The sequence below is a fragment of the Acomys minous genome (genome assembly GCF_964271855.1).
Source record: "Acomys minous genome assembly, chromosome: 8".
NCBI lineage: Eukaryota > Metazoa > Chordata > Mammalia > Rodentia > Muridae > Acomys > Acomys minous.
Genome location: NC_140489.1, coordinates 38,175,533 through 38,194,848, shown reverse-complemented (window position 1 = coordinate 38,194,848; position 19,316 = coordinate 38,175,533). Strand labels below are relative to the sequence as shown.

The 19,316-nt window shown below is 46.9% G+C and overlaps 1 protein-coding gene across 3 annotated transcripts in view; it reads right to left on the bottom strand.

The window, feature by feature from the left end:
* Nucleotides 1-6,062: 6,062 nt before the first annotated feature.
* The window catches only part of ZFYVE26 (zinc finger FYVE-type containing 26), a 64,242-nt gene continuing 50,988 nt past the window's right edge, over nucleotides 6,063-19,316 (bottom strand). For all 3 annotated transcript variants that reach the window (XM_084793538.1, XM_084793540.1, XM_084793539.1), the window contains 8 exons: nucleotides 18,008-18,226; nucleotides 15,114-15,311; nucleotides 13,974-14,173; nucleotides 13,102-13,243; nucleotides 12,586-12,645; nucleotides 11,637-11,819; nucleotides 10,663-10,707; nucleotides 6,063-8,169 (listed from right to left, as the gene is read on the bottom strand). In XM_084793538.1, the coding sequence (XP_084649664.1) occupies nucleotides 7,966-8,169; nucleotides 10,663-10,707; nucleotides 11,637-11,819; nucleotides 12,586-12,645; nucleotides 13,102-13,243; nucleotides 13,974-14,173; nucleotides 15,114-15,311; nucleotides 18,008-18,226 (1,251 nt within the window). In that variant the 3' untranslated portion in view covers nucleotides 6,063-7,965. The remainder of the gene's footprint in view (nucleotides 8,170-10,662; nucleotides 10,708-11,636; nucleotides 11,820-12,585; nucleotides 12,646-13,101; nucleotides 13,244-13,973; nucleotides 14,174-15,113; nucleotides 15,312-18,007; nucleotides 18,227-19,316) is intronic.

Sequence of the window (19,316 nt, the reverse complement as noted above, 5' to 3'; positions counted from 1 at the left end):
TTATTGGTCCCGGATCCGAGGCATCCAAAGGGCATTTGGTGATGAATATTCTCTTTTTTTTTTCTCAATAAAACATAACTTTAAAATTTTTATTAGTATGTTAATTGTATGAAATAATGGATTTTTTTTGACATTTTCACATATGCAAGTGCAGTCCTTTGATCATATTTATTTCCAATATCTACACTTACCCTCTTGCCTCTGGAAGTAACCTTAAATTCTGTTTTTAGATTTTTTTTTGAGGCAGGGTTTTTCTGTGTAGCCTTGGGACTTGCTTTGTAGAGCAGGCTGGCCTTGAACTCACAGCAACCTGTCTGCCTCTGTCTCCCTGAGTGCTAGCTTTAAAATCTTTTATTATTGGAGAGATGGCTCAGCAGTAAAATCTTTTATTATTAATTTTTTTTGTCTGTCTCTGTGTAATGTGTGTGCGCGCATGTGCACGAGTGTGTGTGAGGGGCTGAATATGGCACTCAAGGCTTTGAGCGTTCTAAGAAAGTGCATAAGCAAGGTCAAGATAGGACAGAAGACACAGTGCTTACTGCACTGCATTGAGGATGATCCCCAACACCCTCTATGTGCTGGAAACAGGAACAGAGCCTCAGAAGCATGGAAGGTGGGAAGCAGGCACACGCAGATGCTCGCTGTGCAGCGAAGCATACCACGAGTGTGGGGGTAAAGGTTTACACATGTGCCCCAACATGTCTGCCAGGCCTAAGAGATAAGCAGTGGGACCAGTAATACAGGAGACAGGCTTGATGTGGCGTTCAATATATGTCAGAGGGGGTTAGATAAAGCAAACCTGTGTGGGGGCCGCAAGACGCTAGCTGCTCTGGCTCCCCTGTCCAGAGCATCACACTTATACTGAAACCAGCATTAAATGTAATAGAAATTGTTTGTAAATTGACACATGCTGCTTAAACTTGAAGCTGGATTTGGAGTCAAGGTAGTTCCCTGTAGTGGAAGTTTGGGTTTCTTTAAAAAAAAACAAACAAACAAACCCAGTTATGTTATGCAAACATGTTTTTGTTTTAATACAAAGTGTGGGATGTGGGGCTGCCTTAGTTTATCTGCAGCTGATAATGGCCTTCTGGAGCTCGGAGAGGGACATGGTCCCTCTGTGGACAGTTGAACTGAGGATTCTGAGAGTGTACAAATGCCAGAGCCCAGAGACAAGAGACTATTTCGAGGAGACGGTGGCCAGAGGAAGTTGCTGTTTCCATTTGCTATTTGCTGGTTTGTTAGCTGGACTGCTGGATATCCTGATTGGACTTGCCCCCAAAGAAACCTACCCAGCTGGAAGAAGTAAAGAGAACTCTGCTCCCCTCTCCCCAAGAACCTTCTTTCTCTCCTACCTAGTGTTGGGGGGGTTGGTGGAAGGGAGGTAGAGATATAAGAAACAAAAAATAAGATTTTTAAAAAGGCAGGACAAGTGGCACCCAGATGTGCCTAGGCACAATGGAACAGTAGGTTTCTAATGCTGTATGCGGGGGGTGGGGGGGGTGGGGGGGCGGGCAGAATATGAAGGGATGAAAAATACTATTTCAGGATGTCAGCAAAATGTTCATAGAGGCTGCTGCCGCTGGGCTCCCTCCCGCTTTGCTCTCACAGGGGATTTTTTTTTCTGGTTTTGTTTCATCGTCTTCTTGTATTCCATCTCAAAAAAGGTTGGGAGAATGACTGAACAATTGGAAAAGTTGCAAAGGGAGAGGGAGGGGTCTGAGCAGCAAAAGAGTGGATGAAATAGGAAAATCGGAAGCGTCACTCAATTCTCTCATTTTGGAAAGGGTTGCAGAGTTGGCAGCGCAACCAGAGAGTAGAAGGGAGGTGGAGGGAGGAAGCCACGAAAATAGAACACCAAAATATAACACAGGGGAAAATGTTGTTAAAGATCAACTGCTTGGTGAAGGGTGTTATGCTGACCCACGAGAAGAAATTTGATCTGATGATGCGGTTATGGAACACAATGTCGCTTGGCAGATTGAAGAGCTTGGGTTATGGTTGAGGAACCAGGGAAAGATCTACTTCATTTCCTCATGTGTGATTGCTCTGGTTTTGGCAAGGTGTTGTTCAAAGTTTCCCTGGGTGATTCTGATATGCTACTGGCACTCTGGGCCACTGGTCCAAGACTATATTTTCTTACTAAGCAATTGGTTAAGGGAAAGGCATGCAACACAATTATGACCATCGGAACATAGAAAAAAGTTTTGGTTTCCAGGAAAAGGTTTCTGATTTGATGGGAAACTGAGACAGGTGGGTGATGATAGCATATGATGTAATTAAATCCAGTACTTGGGGGGATGGGCAGGAAGATGAAATGGTGAGTTTGAGGACAGCCTAGACTAAAGAGGGAGTTTTCAGGCCTGTCCAGGCTTTATAGAAAAATCCTGTCTCAAAACTAAATGAATGAATAAGTACATAAAGTGTAAGTGTAAAGAGCGAGGCGCGGGTAGACATTCTGTTTTCCGTTGCATGCTCTTGTGGATGAATGTGATGTCTGAATTGGCTACAAGCATCCTGCATCCATGAGTAGAGAGCTAAGCAGACCCAACAAGCAAGTGGACATGCTGACACTAGTAGAGGACAGGATGGGAAGGACCCGGGTTACTGACCGTACAGTTGGGAGTCGCTGAGTTAGCCAAGACTTGAGCTGTCCCGCCTTGAGACTTCCTGTTACATAGTAAGTTGTGCCACCGTTTGTGTCCTGATACAGTGGCATTACGTTGAACTATAGAACATGGCTAATATTCAGCCATTTTTACTCTACTGACAGTCTCTGGTGTTTGTTTGTTTGTTTTGAGAGAGGGTGTCAATATGAACCCCAGGCTGGCTTGGAGCTTGCTACATGGCCCAGATTTAAACCTGCTGTCCTTCTGGGTTTAGCAGGGTTTGTCATTGCACCTGTTCTGTCCTCTTTCATCACTTTCAATTTCTTCATCTTCCAAATGAACTTTGACCTCTGCTTTCCTGTATTTTATTTTTCTGCCTCCAGGCCCTGTCATTGTCAGATGACTTCAGTATCCATGAGGTTACATGACTATTAGAAGTTAACATTCTGAAGAGACTCTTCATAGCATCTGTAAACCTTCGTAGGACTTTATCCAAATTTTAACCAATGTGTAAAACCATCGTTCAAGGAGACACAGAACACAAGGACCAGCTTATTCTAATGGAAGAGTAACTGGTACAAGAACCAATGCTAAATTCCAGCAGCTTGCTATGGTAAAAGCTTATTTCTTGCTCACATCACAATCTACAGAAGAGATAGAGTAGTCTGTGTCATACCACCGTTAAGAGTTCAGTGGTGGGGCTGGAGCTTAAGAGCTTAAGAGCACTTGCTGCTTATGCAGAGGACCTGGGTCCAGTTCCTAGCACACGCATGACAGCCCACAACCATCTGTAACTTCAGTTCCAGAGAATGTGATGGCCTCTTCTGGTCTCTGTGGGGACCAGGCATACATGTGATTCACACACATACATGCAGGTAAAACACCTACACACATTGTCCACACCACAGTGGGGGTTTCAGTGATGCAGCTGCTGGAGAGTTACCCATGCTCCTCTGAGTAGCCCCAGTTACCTCACGGTTCACCAAGCTGCACTTGTGTGCAGTTCTTTGCTCGGTCATGAGTGCCCTGTGCCAGGTGAATGTATGTCTATTCAGATGTCCCCAAGAAAATGATGCAGCATAGGGGACAGGCTGAGACCAAGAGGAGCTCATTTCTACCAGGATAATGTGACTATTGATATTTGCTTGCCTGGGTATTAAGAGCCTAATGGCCCAAGATCTACTTTGCTTAAGCTCCAGCCTAAGGCATCTGGCCACCTAGCCTGTCTTGGGTGTCTCAACACAGTGCTCATCTGTCTTCCAGTCAGAGAGGCTGTTTAAGAATTCTCCGTTGTGACATGTGTTTGTGTCATGCCCATGTTAGATGTTTTCAGGCCTCTCTTTCATCACTATCGCTTGTTTGCTGTCTTTGTTGTTTTTTTGTTTTGTTTTGTTGTGGGTTTTTTTTGTTGTTGTTGTTCTGATTGAGAAATTGGATGTGCTTGCATTTCCGGGGGAGGGTGAGAACAGGAGCGAAGCCAATGGTTTCAGCTCAGGTGTCATTCTGCAAACATATGGTCCCAGGGGAATACAAGCCAATAGTTTTAGGCTCGAGGTAGGCACTCCTCAAACACCCTACAGGTAGTTTAAAAACACCCCCCAATCAGTTGATAGTAAAAAGACAGGTGGATTTTGTGTGTGTGTGTGTATGATACTAGGAATCACAAAGTTTAAAAAATGGCAACTCACTTTTAAAAAGGGTTCCAAGTGCCATCTCTCTCTCTCACCACCTGAGGAAAAAAAAAACCTATGAAACTGAGACCTCCCCATGTCAAAACCAACCAACCAAACAAAACCAAACAGCCTCATAAAGCTGGTGAACTATAGGGGGCGGGGATGGTAGGAGTGGTAGGGTGAGCACTCTCTACCCCACTGGTGGGAGAGCAAAGCACGGTAGATGGTGGCTGGGATGATTTACCCAGTGCACACATCCTGACTCAACAACTCAGGACAATTCGCTGCAGGACAATTGGTTGTGGCAAAGGCACCCTCCCCTGCCCTGGGACTAGACACTAGACACTGGTAACAGTGGTCACCTCTGGTGAGGAGCAGGCATTGGACAGAGGTAGGGCTTCTCATTTCTGTTTTCTTCTCGTAATCGATCACCTGTCCCCACCGCTTCACCTAGAGCAGACATGAAGCATAACAAGTTTGCTGGTGGCAGAGGGTACACTAAAAGGATTTTTAAATTTTATTTTTATGGTGGAATAGGGATTGGCCCTAGGACATCACACATGCCAGTAACTGCTGTACACTGAGCCATACTCCTAGTACCCTAATAAAACAATACTTTATAAAAAATATATTTACGTAAATGAGTGTTTTTCCTGCATGTATGTCTATGCACCATATGTGTACCTGGTCCGGAGAAGAGGGCATCATATTCCCTGGGCCTGGAGTCACAAGTGGTTGTGAGTCTCTGTGTGCTCGAACCTGGGTTCTCTGGAAAAATAGCCAATGCTCTTAATGCACGAACCATCTCTCCAGACCCAAAGGGAGCTGAGAAGGAACACTCATTGCCTTCGCTGACTTTTTCTTCCTCCTCGACAAGGTCTTACTGTGCAGTCCTGGATGCCCTGGAACTCCCTATGCAGATCAGGCCAGACTTTAACTCAGATATCTTTCTGCCTCTGCCTCCTGAGTTCTAGGATTAAAGGTATGCACCACTATGCCCAGCCCCCTTTTAAGGTTTTAGAATTTACTAGTATTATGCAAATAATGTGTGTGTGTGTGTACAGATGCCTTCATGCTACGGTGTGTATATGTGGAAGTCAGAGGACAACTTGGAGAGTCAGTTCTTTCTTTACAGTTTCTTTCTTTCCTTTTATTTCTTTGGTTTTTCGAGACAGAGTTTCTTTGTGTAGTCTTGGCTGTCCTGCACTCATTTTGTAGACCAGGTTGGCCTCAGACTCACAGAGATCCACCTGCCTCTGCCTCCCCGAGTTCTGGGATTAAAGGTGTGCGCCACTATGCCTGGCCTTTCTTTCCATTTTCACATGGGTGTCAGGGATCACACTCAAGTTGTCAGGTCTCTGTGGTAAGTGCTTTACCCACTGAAATATCTCCTTGGCCCACTAACAGTTTTTTGTTTTTTGTTTTTAATACATAGGGAACTTAAGGAAATCGAAGTGGATGAATAGTCACTACAAGATATCTATATAAACACATTTTTAAAAATTGTATGAGTGCATGCATTTACGTATGTATACCACACACATGCCAGGCATCTGTGGAGGCCAGAAGATGGCATCAGCTAAGAGAAATGGCTGCTCTTCCAGAGGACCTGGGTTCAAGTCCCAGCACCTACACAGCAGATCACTCACAACTGCCTTTAATTCCAGTTCCAGGGGAGCGGACACCCTCATACAGACATATATTCAGGCAAAACACCAATATACATAAAGTAAAAATACATTTAATAAAAACTAAAAAAAAAAAAAGCCAGAAAGCCAAGAAGTAGTGGGATAGACAGTTTATTGTGACTTGGTTGTGGTAGGACACACAACCACTCGACATGTACAATGGTTTTGATGTTATTGTTGCTTTTCAGGAGACCACAGTGTGATGTCATAGGTCTGCAGTCCTTTCTCTGTTAACCTGGCCATGGGTCATCTGTTTTACAACTCAAGTTAGACGAAAGTCAGGGACATCTGGTTATGACATCCTAAATCCAGGGCTGCACGACTTACAACCCAGTTGTGTAAAGTGCTTATTCTCAGTGCAAAAAAGACAGCCTTGAGTGCAAGCAGACGCCAGGCAGTGGCTGTTCCTGGGAGCTGTGGCGTGTTCAATGACTCAGGAAGGAAAAGCCACTGTCAGACTGTACCCTTAAGGGTTCTAGCATTTTCCTTCAGCCTTTGTTCTCTAGTAAGACCAAAGCTTGGGATCTGACAGATGTCCATTAACAGTTTTTATTAAGAAAAACTTGGTTCATAGGAAATGGATATGGTTTCTAAGCACCAGAGACGCTGACTTCAGTTTCCAGTTCCAGACCAACAGGCTGAGCTCTGGCTGGTGGGAGACTTGGGGCCATGGGCCTTTCTTTAGGGCTCTCATTTGCAAGTCAGTCACCAGCTAAAAGGCCCTTTCTCTAGAGCACTGGCACATCATCCCAGGTGAAAGCAGAGAGTATTACCCCTTCCCCTAGGTCTCCTGCACTGCAGAGAACTGCTTGTTACCCCCTCATTCTCACTTGTTTGTGGACCCAACTCTGAAGCGAACCCCATTCCTGTAGTGTACTGCTGCCTAAATGAGCCAGGTCTGTGCGTATCCAGCCTACAGTCCTGGGGAGACCATGCTTGAAGGAGAGAGAAATGGCTTCTCTTTTTCTTTCCTTTTTTTTGTTTGATTTTTCAAGACAGGGTTTCTTTGTGCAGCCTTGGCTGTCCTGGACTCGCTTTGTAGACCAGGCTGGCCTCGAACTCACAGCGATCCTCCTGCCTCTGCCTCCCAAAGGCTGGGATTAAAGGTGTGTGCCAGCACCCCTGGCTTGAGAAATGGTTTCTTAACTAATTCAAGAGGCCCAAATAAGAACGGAACACAAATCGGTAGAGTCAGCATTTCATTCAGCCCCAGGATCCTCACTACCACTTTTCTCCCCAGACCCAGAAAGAAAAAGCCACGTGTCTTTACCCGTCAACCCTGTAGCAGGTATAGTGACAACAGCCAGCTCTATGCTCAGAGAGGCCTGCCTTTTCCTCCACTCTGGATGCATGTGTTGGGGCCTGGCCTCAGCCTCCCAGATCTAACCATTTATATTGTCGCCCGAAAACCTTGTGCTTGTGAGCGGTGTTGCCAGGAACACTGTCAGAGTCCACAGGCATCCTCCTCTGAATTTTGGGAAGGGAGAAGAAGCAATCGTTTCTTTTGGCGTTGCTCTGTAATTCTCTGTTGACCCTGTTGAGAGGAGCGTGTGTGCACAGAGGGGAGGAACCTCGGACAAACAGGATGACCCAAGAGCAGACCCAAAATGCAGGGAAGGTTTTCAGCCCAGCAGAAAGTAGAAAGTAAAGTGCCTCTCTCCAATGGAGGAGTCTCATTTGTTCAGAAGATGCTTCGGCGTAAACATGAGTGCACAGGGGCATGCACACGTATGCGCACACATGCACACACACACAGTCATTCTGAGGTAGAAAGAAGTGGCTATCTCCAGACAAAAACACAGATCCTACAATTTTACATGGCACTTGTGTGAAAGGACCTGCTCTTACCCACGCAGGCAAGTAGGGTCCAACCTGCTCACTCCAACCTGGGGCAGGGCCAGAAGTCCTACTCCACAGGAAGACGGAGAGCACATTGGGTGGCAGCGTGCCTGTTGCCGTAGTTCCCAGGCTATGGTTTCTAGGTCCTGTGACCCAGGGTCACTTCCTGGAGCCTGAGCCATGGGCACCGCGGGAGTGGCTAGTGAGAAGCCATTGAGCACAGATGTCTTGCACTACGGAATCCCCACTGCTTTGGGCGGCCTGCTGCACTTGCTGGACGAGGGCGGCAGCCTGTGCGTGTTCTTGCTTCACAGCAATCAGGTAGGCAGAACGCAGCTTGCAACACGTCAGATAGGCCTGAACCTGGTGAACGGGTACGATACACTTGAGAAGAAATGTCCATCAAAGGAAAAATCAACAAACGTAGAGAGCATCAGAAAGCAGGGAGAGATGATGGTACTTGTCATTCCCCAATCTGAAAGCTAGGTTCTTGCTTTTTATTGTTTCACAACTTGAAATGTTCTAGACACCAGGCTATTGCCTGGTTTTACGTTCTAATGCCAAGTGCTACCACAGGGAAAACAAGAATTTAGAAACCAAGGTAGACAGACGGAATCTGGTCTCTGTCTACTCCTCCAATTTCCTTTTAGGGTCAGAACTAGTTTAGCCAGTATCCACAGGCTGTGGGTTTTATAGTTATTTGGTGATTAACTGATATTCTTGACCAGACTCCAACGTCCATGAGAGCAGGAACAGTGTTTGTCTTTTCTGTCCCTGCATTCTTGGCGACTAGCGTGTAGTCAGTGTCCGATTAATGAGCCTTACATGGGTGAGTGAATGAGTAAAGAAACGTCCCTTCCCTTTGCAAAGGGTTAATGGATTCCCTTTCTCTGTTTTCTGTTTTGAACATGCTGAAAGCCTTTGGGTAGGTGGTGCTGGGGATTAAACCTGGGCCCCATGCATGCTAGGCAAGCACTCTGCCATTAAGCTATCTCCCCAAATCTGAATGAAAAACACATTGACGGATAGCATGGGGGAGAAAAACGGATAACCCCAGCCAGAGAGGGTCTGGTTAAGATCTCGGCTCGGTGAGACTTGTCTGGGCTATTCCTGGATGCAAAGCACCTCGGTGTGGGGATAACCCCTTTTTCTCCTTGGCTCAGGTTTCACTGGCACCTTCTGTTCAGTCATCACTCTGGGCCAAGCAATAGCAAGGCCTCCACAAGCTATGGCTGAGCTCCAACTGGCAGCCCCCTTTCTGGTGTAATAGTTATTTCAGAATCAGAGACATTTGGTTTTTGTTCCATTTAAATCCGCCATCTTTTTTTTGGGTGGGGTGGGGTGGAGAGTCTTGCTCACAAAGTCTCTTGGTCTTGATAACAGAGTTTCCCACTACAGAAGACATCTGGGGTGCTGTGAACTCACGAAAGCCCTTGGGTACTGCTGTTGGGGCTAGATATGCTGCCCTAAGGAGGGAGCCCTCATCTAGCGCCAGTGAATTCCACCTGTGTGGAATACCACATGCTGACAGGCAAAATTCAAGAGGGGAATACTGTTGCTAGAGCCTAGAATACTTTTTAAAAAGTGGACCAAACCAGTTGTTTGGCCAGACCAGAGGTCCTGAAAGTACCTTAGAATAGCAGCTGAAACAACTGAAAAGTAGCAATGGCTGCCCAGCTTGACTCTTGGGTCCTCACTCGGACTCTACAACAGTAACTGTCATTTTAAATGTAGGGATTTCATCCTTCTCGGTGACCTCATTAGGATGGTGTAGTATAAACAGTGAAGAAATGTTAGGACATGTTTTCCTTAAGACCTAGACTGAAAAAAAAAAAATGGCCAGCAGGTTCTACCTCGGGGGCCGACAACACTGCAGTGAGAACAGCTCTGTGGTTGTGTAAGAAGCCATTGCCTCATACTAGGTGATGACACGAGGGACTCAGCGGCCACACAACGCGGCTCCTGATGGCCAGCTGGTCTGGCTTTGCTTTTTCAGGACTCTTAGCCTGGGGGCCTTCGTGGAGGTGGCAAGATGAGCCAACCCATGACTAGCCACAACCAGTGCCACTTTTATCCTGGCTGGCACTCTTCAGAGAGGCAATGTAAGACAAAAGTCACTTCCAGAACAAGGGAGGAGTTCATGGGCCTTTGGGGAGCACTGTCTTCCCAGGGGCTGGGTGGAGGTTTTGGTCTGAGTGTGAAATACCCGTGTTGGAAAACTCAGTTTGTAGCTGGTGGCACTGTTTTGGAAGGCAGAACGTTTGCTGGAGGAAGTGGTCCCTTGGGGTGAGCACTGAGGGGCCCAGTTCTTGTTTTCTGCTTTCTAACTCTGGATGCAGTGTGACCAGCCAGCCCTGCCTCCTGCCACTGTGCCTTTCCTTCCCCACTACAATGGAATGTCTTCCTCAAACTGTAAGCTGTTATAAATCTTTCCTTCCTTAAACTGCTTTTCTGTCAAGTATTTAGTTATCGCAACAAGGACAGACGCTAGCGCAGGAGTGCTTTTCTTCCTGTTCTCTTTTCCCATCCAGGATAAGGCAACACCTACTCCCCCGAAGAACCTCATTCAGTCAGTCAGCCTGAAGATGGAAAGGAGAGTTTCTCTCTGGTTATTTGGTGAGAGACCTCAGGATAACATGGAGATTTAAAAACAGTCTCAGGGATAGAGAACTGGGAAAGTAAAGGTTTAGGCATTCAACGCTCATTTTCCCCTCTTGCGGCTTTTAAGCCACCACCTAGGTCCTGCATAACAAAGACAATGAAATACAAGACTGCATGGACTACTGTGTGGGGCAAGGCAGGCTTGGTGCTATTCACTCAGTAGTGTCACGAGGGCTAGGAGACGCCTCTGCTCACCTTGTTGTCATCGCTGTGTATTGCCTGGATCAGTCCCTCCAGCTCCTGCGTACAACAGAGACAGCAGCTGTGAAAGGGAGAACCTCCCACCTGTGGCCATCTACGTGACTCCAAGGAGGGGTTGCCTGCTTGATTCCCCTAACTCAGTTCGTGTGGGGAACGATCATTCTAAGACCCCCAAGCTCATAATAAGAGCTACTCCATCCTGGCTATAAGCTACCTTTTCCAGTAAGATTACTGGTAAAAATCAGATAAAGGCCAGCTGTCCTCGAGCAGCAGTTCTGGGAACTTTTTTTTTTTGACTAACCAGATCTTTTACAACTTCCCTCGCTCTGGAATTTCTCCCCCTTCTGTGGTTATAGCAGCTGTAAAGGCAGACACCTGCTGGAGCATTTCACAGTTAGGTATCCATAGCAACCTCGCTTACGCAAATGCCCTTGCCCCAGTAACTCCATAAAAGCTCTGTGAGGATTTTCAATAAACGAGTCTTGATCAGAAATTTCCAGACTTGACTTCATTTCTCGCACCCCTCCTTGTCCTCCTTCTCCTCCGTTTCTACGGCCTCCTGTTGACTGTCCCGTGGGTTGGGACAAGTTCTCACTACCTGAATAACACATGAGAGCTAATGGTAACACTGTGCTTGGGGACTGGGTTAGAGGGAAGAGCTCCTAAGAGGCCGGTGTTGAACTTTCTGTCACCCATGGATGTGGTCCTGTTCACCCCACAAGCACATCGTAGGGAGCCATTTTGCAGGCAGTAAGCTTCAAAGGCTCACTCTGATCTCTGTCTCATCAGAACACAGACATTTCCAGGTACATATGGTATTTAACAAGAGGATGCCAAGGAACACCTCTGGATACAGAAGTCATAGCCATGAACGACAAAGGGGGAGGTGGGTAAAAGTGAGGCCTTGGGTGCAGATGGGGTACCAGCGAAGCCAACAGAGGACCCGAGGGATCCAGGAGTGAGTGTACCTGGGGCGGGATTCTCTTGAAGGCTTCCAGGCAGTTGAGAAGGATAGTGTCACCGTCGCTTTTGGCTGCCATGCCTGACTCACTGACACATTTGAGCAGCTGTCGGATCTCCCCATATTTTCCCCTCTCGACCAGCTGCCTGGCAGCTCGGCAGTAGGTAGCAGCAGCGTCCAGCTGGAAGTCCTAGGACAGGACGTGGGACAATAGACTTAGGTCAGCAGGGGATGCCCGCAGTGGGAAGGACTGCAGTCACACCAGGGACCACAAGTATAACAATTCTGCAAAGGCAACAAAGGTTCTCTTTGGAGTCAGGCAAACATTTAGCTCTGTCAGCACAGGAAATGGTACACCCTACTTGCATCCATGAGCTTTCTTTTCAAGGCTGGTCTTGAATGCCTGGTTTTCCTGCCTCTACTTCGCAAACACTGAGATTTCAGGGTGTTCCACCTTGCCTGGCCTCCATGGACTTTCAAAGACATTCTACTTAATTCTTAAGACCAATGCTCTCTCACGTTTCTCTGGGAGATAGTGTATGGAGCTGGTGTTTGTCTGTTAAGAACTGTCCACCTGGCGAAACAGATTGTCAAAAGACTCACTTGCTGAAACTTGTCACATCAACACCTTAAACCTAGTTTAGGCTAGCCCTTATGCCACAGGGCTCCGGAGAGGTATCCTGGCTCCTCCTAGACATCCTCTCCTGGGAATGCTGTTTCTGCAGTGAGCCAGTTGTGGGGAGTGTCCTATGTGGGATGCTTGATACCATTGAGAGGCTGAGGTTGGCTTTTGGTTAATGACACAGAGTCTGGCCTGACCCAGTTCTGTTCTGTTCCCCCCCCCCCCAAAGCATATGTAAATCTGCTCTTCTTGGGATAAGAGTTTTTGTAAAGAATAATCTTTCCAAGAAATGTCAGCCATGGGTTCCCTTGGCCTACTCTTGACTAATACATACCTGGAGAACACGGAATGCAATTCCAAAACCATCTTCCACATTTTTCCCTCCCAGCATAACCTGGATAGAGAGGGAGAAAGATATGCTTACAGGAGTCATAGTTATTCAAATAGCTTCTCAATAAAAAAAAAAAATTAGAGTTCCTATTTTATCATCATCACCACCACCACCATCATCATGATCATCCACATGTTTTTTGTGGAGACAGGGTCTCCCTACATAGCCCTGGCTAGCTTAGAACTTGCAGTCATTCTCCTACCTCTGCATCCCCAGAGCTGGCATTACAGATATGAGCCAACACACCCAATCCACTTAATTCAGTTATTAAACAGATGCTGAGACTTTACTAAGCATCTGGGTACCAGAGATATAAGTGGGTTCTATTCCAGCCCGAGGCTCGCAGTCCAGTGTGGAGGATGCCATCAAGCCAACCACACACATAACCAGGTAATTCCAGCTGCGATAAGCATTCTGAAAGCAGTCAGCAGTCTGCCAGAGGAGAAGCACTACATGTACCTTGCAGGCAACCTCCGTTTTCATGTGGTTATTTCCAAAAAGTGTCGGCAGAGGCAAAGTGGTGATTTGAGAAGTCCCAGCGCTTTCACACCGATGCAAGAATCTGGTCACTTCCATTTGTAGCTGAACTGTATTCATGTGCCTATGGGGAATAGGACAGGCATGGCCCAGCCTCATGAGGCTCTCAGGAGGGGGGTGTCTGGGGCTGGGTGATTGGTTCATGAGAAGATAGTAATGAAAGACCAAAGAAATGACATGAAGGGAAGAGGCTTGAAATATCCCCGAAATGGCTACAATTAGACAAAAATGAAAGGCCTAGGGCCGTCCACAGGCACATAGCAGTTAGGGTGCACTGTGAGCACGGACAAAGGACCTATAGCGCCCACAGACACACAATAGTTAGGGTACACTGTGGGGCTGGACAAAGTTCCAGTACTGGATGGACAAATATCTACTGAGTACCTATGTGGCAGGTAGCAGAGCGAGGAGGGAGGCTTGAGTCCTGCCCCACAGCTCAGCGGGAACCAGACACAGAAGAGGTTTAGTGACTGAGTCTAGGAAGACAACAAATTAGCTTAGCTTAGGCTGGCCTCAAAGTCACAATCCTCCTGCCTCAGCATGGACTGCCATGCTGAGCGGTTACTTTACATAGTGTGTTCTAAATAGAGGGGCTAACAAACATAAAAGAAAAAAGAAAGCTCATGGTACGGAATGTGGGCTGTAGCATGGGACCACAATTCCTTCCTACAAGCACCTCAGCTGTTTTCCAGGTTGTAAGCTGACATTGTTGTCCAGGACGATGCCTTTCCATTTCCAATGACACTCAGCCCCAGTTCCTGCCTGCACCGAGCATCTTCCTAGCCTTGCAATACCTGGACACGTCAGCTGCAGTCATCTTCTTCCGGAAGAAGGTGGTTTTCTTCCTTCCGGAGCTGCGGGATGTTTCTTGGAGGTAGATCTTCAGGTGGTCCTTGGCCTTAAGCAACCATGAAAGCTTCTCTCCCAGCTCCGTGTAGGACTTTGCTTTGTGACTGAAGAACCAAATACAAGTCATAGCAGCCCGGACTTGGTCCTAGGATTGGAAACAACGAATGTTTGGGTTAGGAGAGATCAGAGATGTTGGAGGGTGGGTGTCATGAGAATTCTAATCTGAGTTCCCTGAAACAGCAGGCCTTCAGGTTCTGACCCTGGGAAGCCTCCATCCCAGATCAACCCTTCTCTGATACGTGCCAGTGCCTACCTACTCTATCACCAGCTGAGCTTGCATTTTACGCCAGTAATTTCATGGTCCCAAGACCCTACAGTGAACCATCAGCCAAGCCCTTGGGTTGGATGTTATGTCACCCTGTAGAAGTCTCAAGGAAGATCTGTCCGGTTTTTCATTAAGTATGGATTCGGTCTTATTTTGGCATCGGATGATCTAATTTCTTTGAGATTACAGTACTGAGAAGCCTCAGACAGATAGGGGAAACTCTCGGTCCTTGACTTTCATTCATTTTCTCCTAAAGACACTAGCTTTCTGGAACATTGTTCCTTATGATTCTGTATCTTCTTCTTTTTAAACCTTTATATTCCTCGAATTCTTTTTTTAAATTTATTTTAATTTTATTTTATGCATGAGTATTTTTCCTGGTGCCCGCGGAGGTCAGAAGAGATCATCAGATCTCTAGGTACTGGAGTCACGGATGGTTCCGAGTCACCATGTGGGTGCTGGGAATTGAACATGGATCCTCCAGAAAAGCAGGCAGCTCTCTTAACGGCTGACACACCTGTCCAGCCTCACACTTTCTGAATTCGAAAGAATGCTATTACAGATGAGATTAAAGTTTGGCTCTAAATGTAGAATGAAAGCCCAAATAATTAACAATGTTAGAGAGCCTGGTGGATTTGCTCTAGGGTCAGATACCAAGGTCAGGGATCAAATGACTGTCCTGTTCCCTCATCCTGCACAGCGTCTGCTGCATGACACAGTGCCAGTGACGGGAGTGGACGGGAGGATGGGCAGTTCTCACCTTCATAAACTGCTGCAGCTCATACAGCACGTGGTAATAGTTCTTCTTCTGCAGATGCTGGCAGGCGGCGATCAGGTACGTTCCCCAGCTCTCCAAGGTTGGATCAATGGATTCCAGTAAGTTTTCCAAAGTGTGGAGCTTCCCGCTTTTATAGCTTGGCTGGAAAATGCCTTCTATGAAGACTTCTGGAGGACTTTCCTGGAGCAGAGTAAGGTAAGATGTCAGAAGGGCAGGGGTTGGTGCTGGCACAGTTTACGATTTGCTTTGAACTTCCTCCTAGGGCAGTGCTTCCTAGCCTTTGTGCTACAGGTCCCTCTGAGAACCCCACTCTACCCCTTCCTCGCATGGCTCTCTACCCTCATGGGCTCTTCCTCCTCCCCCAGGGTTTTCTCTCGGATCCGCCTAACATTTGCCGCTGCACGCTAGCTAACGAGGAGCCCTACACTGTTAATTCTGTCTGTCTCATTCTCTGTGGTGTTGGGGACCAACCAAGCACGTCTCAAACGCTAGAAGACCGATTTACTGTCCTCTCAGGACCAGCAGCTTTTGATAGATGATGACTTCCTCCTCTTTGAAAACTGTTAAGCTTAAAAATTTCACTTTTAATTGAGTAGAAAAAATTCTTTATTTGCTTCCAGGATACTAGAAGCCAGCCTCTCAGTGTTTTCTCTGAACATCTCTAGCCACCCTGTTTCCTCACCAGGTTCCTCACATCCCCATAGGACTCCTCTATCTCTGCTTTCCTAGTGACTTTTCTAGGCTCATGGCTCTCCATGCTGTGTGCTGACAACAGCCACACCTCCATCTCCAGCCTGCTCTTCCCCCTGGACCTCCAAAACTGTGTCTCCCGTGGAACCCAGCCACCTTTCAACATGTCTTCCTGAAAAGCTAACACATTCAACACACTGAAAACCGCAGTCCTGATTGCTCCATGGAACTGGCTCCTCCCACACACGCCTCTTTCTCACACCCAATACCATTCGTCTAGTAGCTCAGGCCAAGAGCTTCAGGGCCATTTTTCTCCTCAAACTCTGACGTAGAATTCTTTAGCAAGTTCTGCCACTGAAACACAGTCACACTCACACTCACGTGCTGACCCACACCGTCACACTCACCTGGATTACTACAATAGCCTTTTCCATGGGCTACCACCTCCCACTCCTAATCTTCTGAACGAAGCCAACAAATCAGTTTTGTTGACACATGAGTTCACATGAAGCTACTCTTGTGCTCGCCATTATCTGGTGACGTTGTTTCTCCTTCACTATGAGGCCCAGGCTCTCACAATGTCTGCAGCTACTACATGGTTTAGCTATTGCCTTCCAGATTGTATCTGCTACTAACCTGTCCCTGTCTCTCCAAGCTTTAGCCACCCTGGCCTTTGTCTTTGTTACTTCCTCTGCCTGGACCACAATTCCTCCAGTTGTCCTGTCTTTCAGCCGTTTACTTAGAGACCACCTCCTTGGGGAAGCCCATGTAATTCTGTAAAACCCTGTTCTTCTGTTTCCCCTTCTCTTCCCTTCCTTCGACCTCTTCTACCCCCTCCCCTGCTCCCATGCTCTTCCTCATCCTCTCTACATAGCCCTGGCTTTCCTGGAACTTGAAATACAGACAAGGCTGGCCTTGAACTCACAGAAATATGTCTGATGCTGCTTCTTTAGTGTATGCTCCTGTTCTGTGGATACTTAACTCCTGTTAAGCCTAAAAGGATGAACAGAGTTTCTCCAAGAGAACAAGAAATTGTAATGGAAGTTTTGGTTTCTTTGTAAACTCACTTATGTTATGTAAATATGTTTTTGTTTTAATCCCAAGTGTGGGATTTTAGTTTGGCCTTTAGTTTGCCTAATAATTGTCTTGTACGGGTATGGTCTTTGTCAGCTGGTAACGGCCTGCCTTGTGTGGCACAGGGAGAGGTGTGGTCTGGGACTCTAAGGAAGATAAATAGGGGAGCCTGGAGAGAGAAAGGGAATCAATGCAGCAGCCTGGAGGAGACTGTCTGCTGTGTTTGCTGTTGGTGGAGATTGGTATTGCCTCCAAAGAACACAATTGACCCCAAATAGGCAGCAAGAGAATTAAAAGGGTCTGTGCCCCATCTCCCCACTGATGTTCTCTCTCATATCCAAGGTTACGGGGTTGGTGGAAGGAAGGTAGGGCTTCAATACCCCAAATAAAATACAGTTTAAAAACAAGAGTCAACAAAGAGGGGCAGGGCATTCTAGATAGACAGAACAGTCAATGAAGACTAACAAGGATAATAATGTTAACATTTTGGTGAGTCTGGAATATGGAGTATCAACAGCATTTGTGGTGAAAAAAATCAGAAACATGGGAGACAGATCTTGAGGTCCAGCTGCACACTAAGGAGTTGGCCTTCACCCTAGTGACTCATGAGGGCAATCTGGGGAGAGGAGTAGCACGAGGATGTCATGTTTAGGATGCTCCCATGGAAGGCAGTGTGACAGGGAAAGGGACACATAGCACTCCAGGTGCTCAAGTGTCATTTTCAGTATATTTTCTTTTCTGCACCTCTAGTTGCTTGAAGATAAGGTCCAGGCTTTTAAAAAGTTCAAGACTAGCTGATGGTAGAGACATTAGATACGGCTTCCTGCCTGGCTTTGTCAACTGCAAAACAAGGCCAGTGCTGTCGTCAGCTTCCACTCAGATAATAAGATAAGCAGCTTACCTCCATGCTTTGGGAGATAACACGAATTTGCTGGTCAGGAGGGATATTTGGGACCTAAGCTAAGACATGCCGCCCTCAGCGGACGACTGTGGAGACACAGCCCTTCAGTTTGACCTGATTCTGCTGGAAATGATCTCCCAGCCGGCCACTGAGTTGAGCCTACGGGGAGATGGAGGCGGTCACCACCAGTGGACTGTCGGGGGTGTGTCACCTTGTTGCGCAGGTGCAGCAGGGCTTCACGGAGGCAGTTGTGCCTCATGTAGAAGCTGCTGATGGCCAGGTTGGTGCTGTAGCTGTGCAGGTAGAAGAGACACTCTTGGTAGTAGGCGCTGCTCATGATCTTCCCGTCAGGAACGGCCTCCAGGGAGAGGCTCTGGGTTCGGAGGGTGACTTCCAGCTCCCTCAGGGTGGCAAAGTAACTGTCGTCTTGCTGGCAGGAAAAGAGAACGTGAGAGAAACTGAGTGGTGGTGGCGCACGCCTTTAATCTCAGCACTCAGGGAGGCAGAGGCAGGCGGTTCTCTGTGAGTTCGAGGCCAGCCTGGTCTACAAAGTGAGTCTAGGACAGTCAAGGCTACACAGAGAGACCTTGTCTTGAAAAAAAAAAACAAAAGACCAACAACAAAAAAGAAGTTTTCTCCCTCTTCCAAGCCCTCTCAGCTTCCGGGCAGCTGGGACTGCAGGCCTGCATCACTGTGCCTGGTTCTCAGCAAATCCTAACACAAGCCAGGCTTGCTGGTGTACACAAGGCTGAAGCAGGAGGATTGTGAGTTCAAGGCTGTTCTGTATTAAACAAAATGAAACCAGGGGCTGGGAGAGCGTGCAGATGTCAAAGTGCTGGCCATGCAAGTCTGTAGACCTCAGCACCCATGTAAATGTTGGTGTGCGGGTGCGTATCTGTAACCCAGCATTCGGATAGGCAGATTCTGAGGGGGGCGGGTAGGGGCTAACTGAAGAGTCATCTACTGGAAACAGTGAGCTCCAGTGACCCTGTTCTGAAAATAAAGTGGGGTGTGCCAAGATGGCTTAGCCAGTAAAGACACTGAAACCAACCTGACCTAGGAATTTGACCCTGGGAGGCCACTGCTAGGAGGAAAGGACTGACTCTTGCAAGGTAACCTCTGACATCCATCAGTGTGTGGTTCATATACAGACACAGGTTCGAAACCAATATAAAACAAAATGTAAAGAGTGACAGAAGAAGATGGCCAGCAATGACCTGTGGCCTCCACACATGCATGCATGGGTGCGTACACATGCACAGAATGAATACGCTATAATACACTCAATCCATGATGAAAAAACGCATATTAAAAAAACCAAATTGAATATTAAAACTAACTAATCTGGGTATGTGATTTTAATTTTTTAAAATACCTTTTATAGTTTCTTTTTTTAAAAAAACCTGACTTTGTGTTACTTATGTAACCATGGAGTCACTTATCTAAATACACATACTAGAAATAACAACCAACCATCAGGTGAGCAGCCTCTGAGGCCAACTACACTATTAACTGAATTA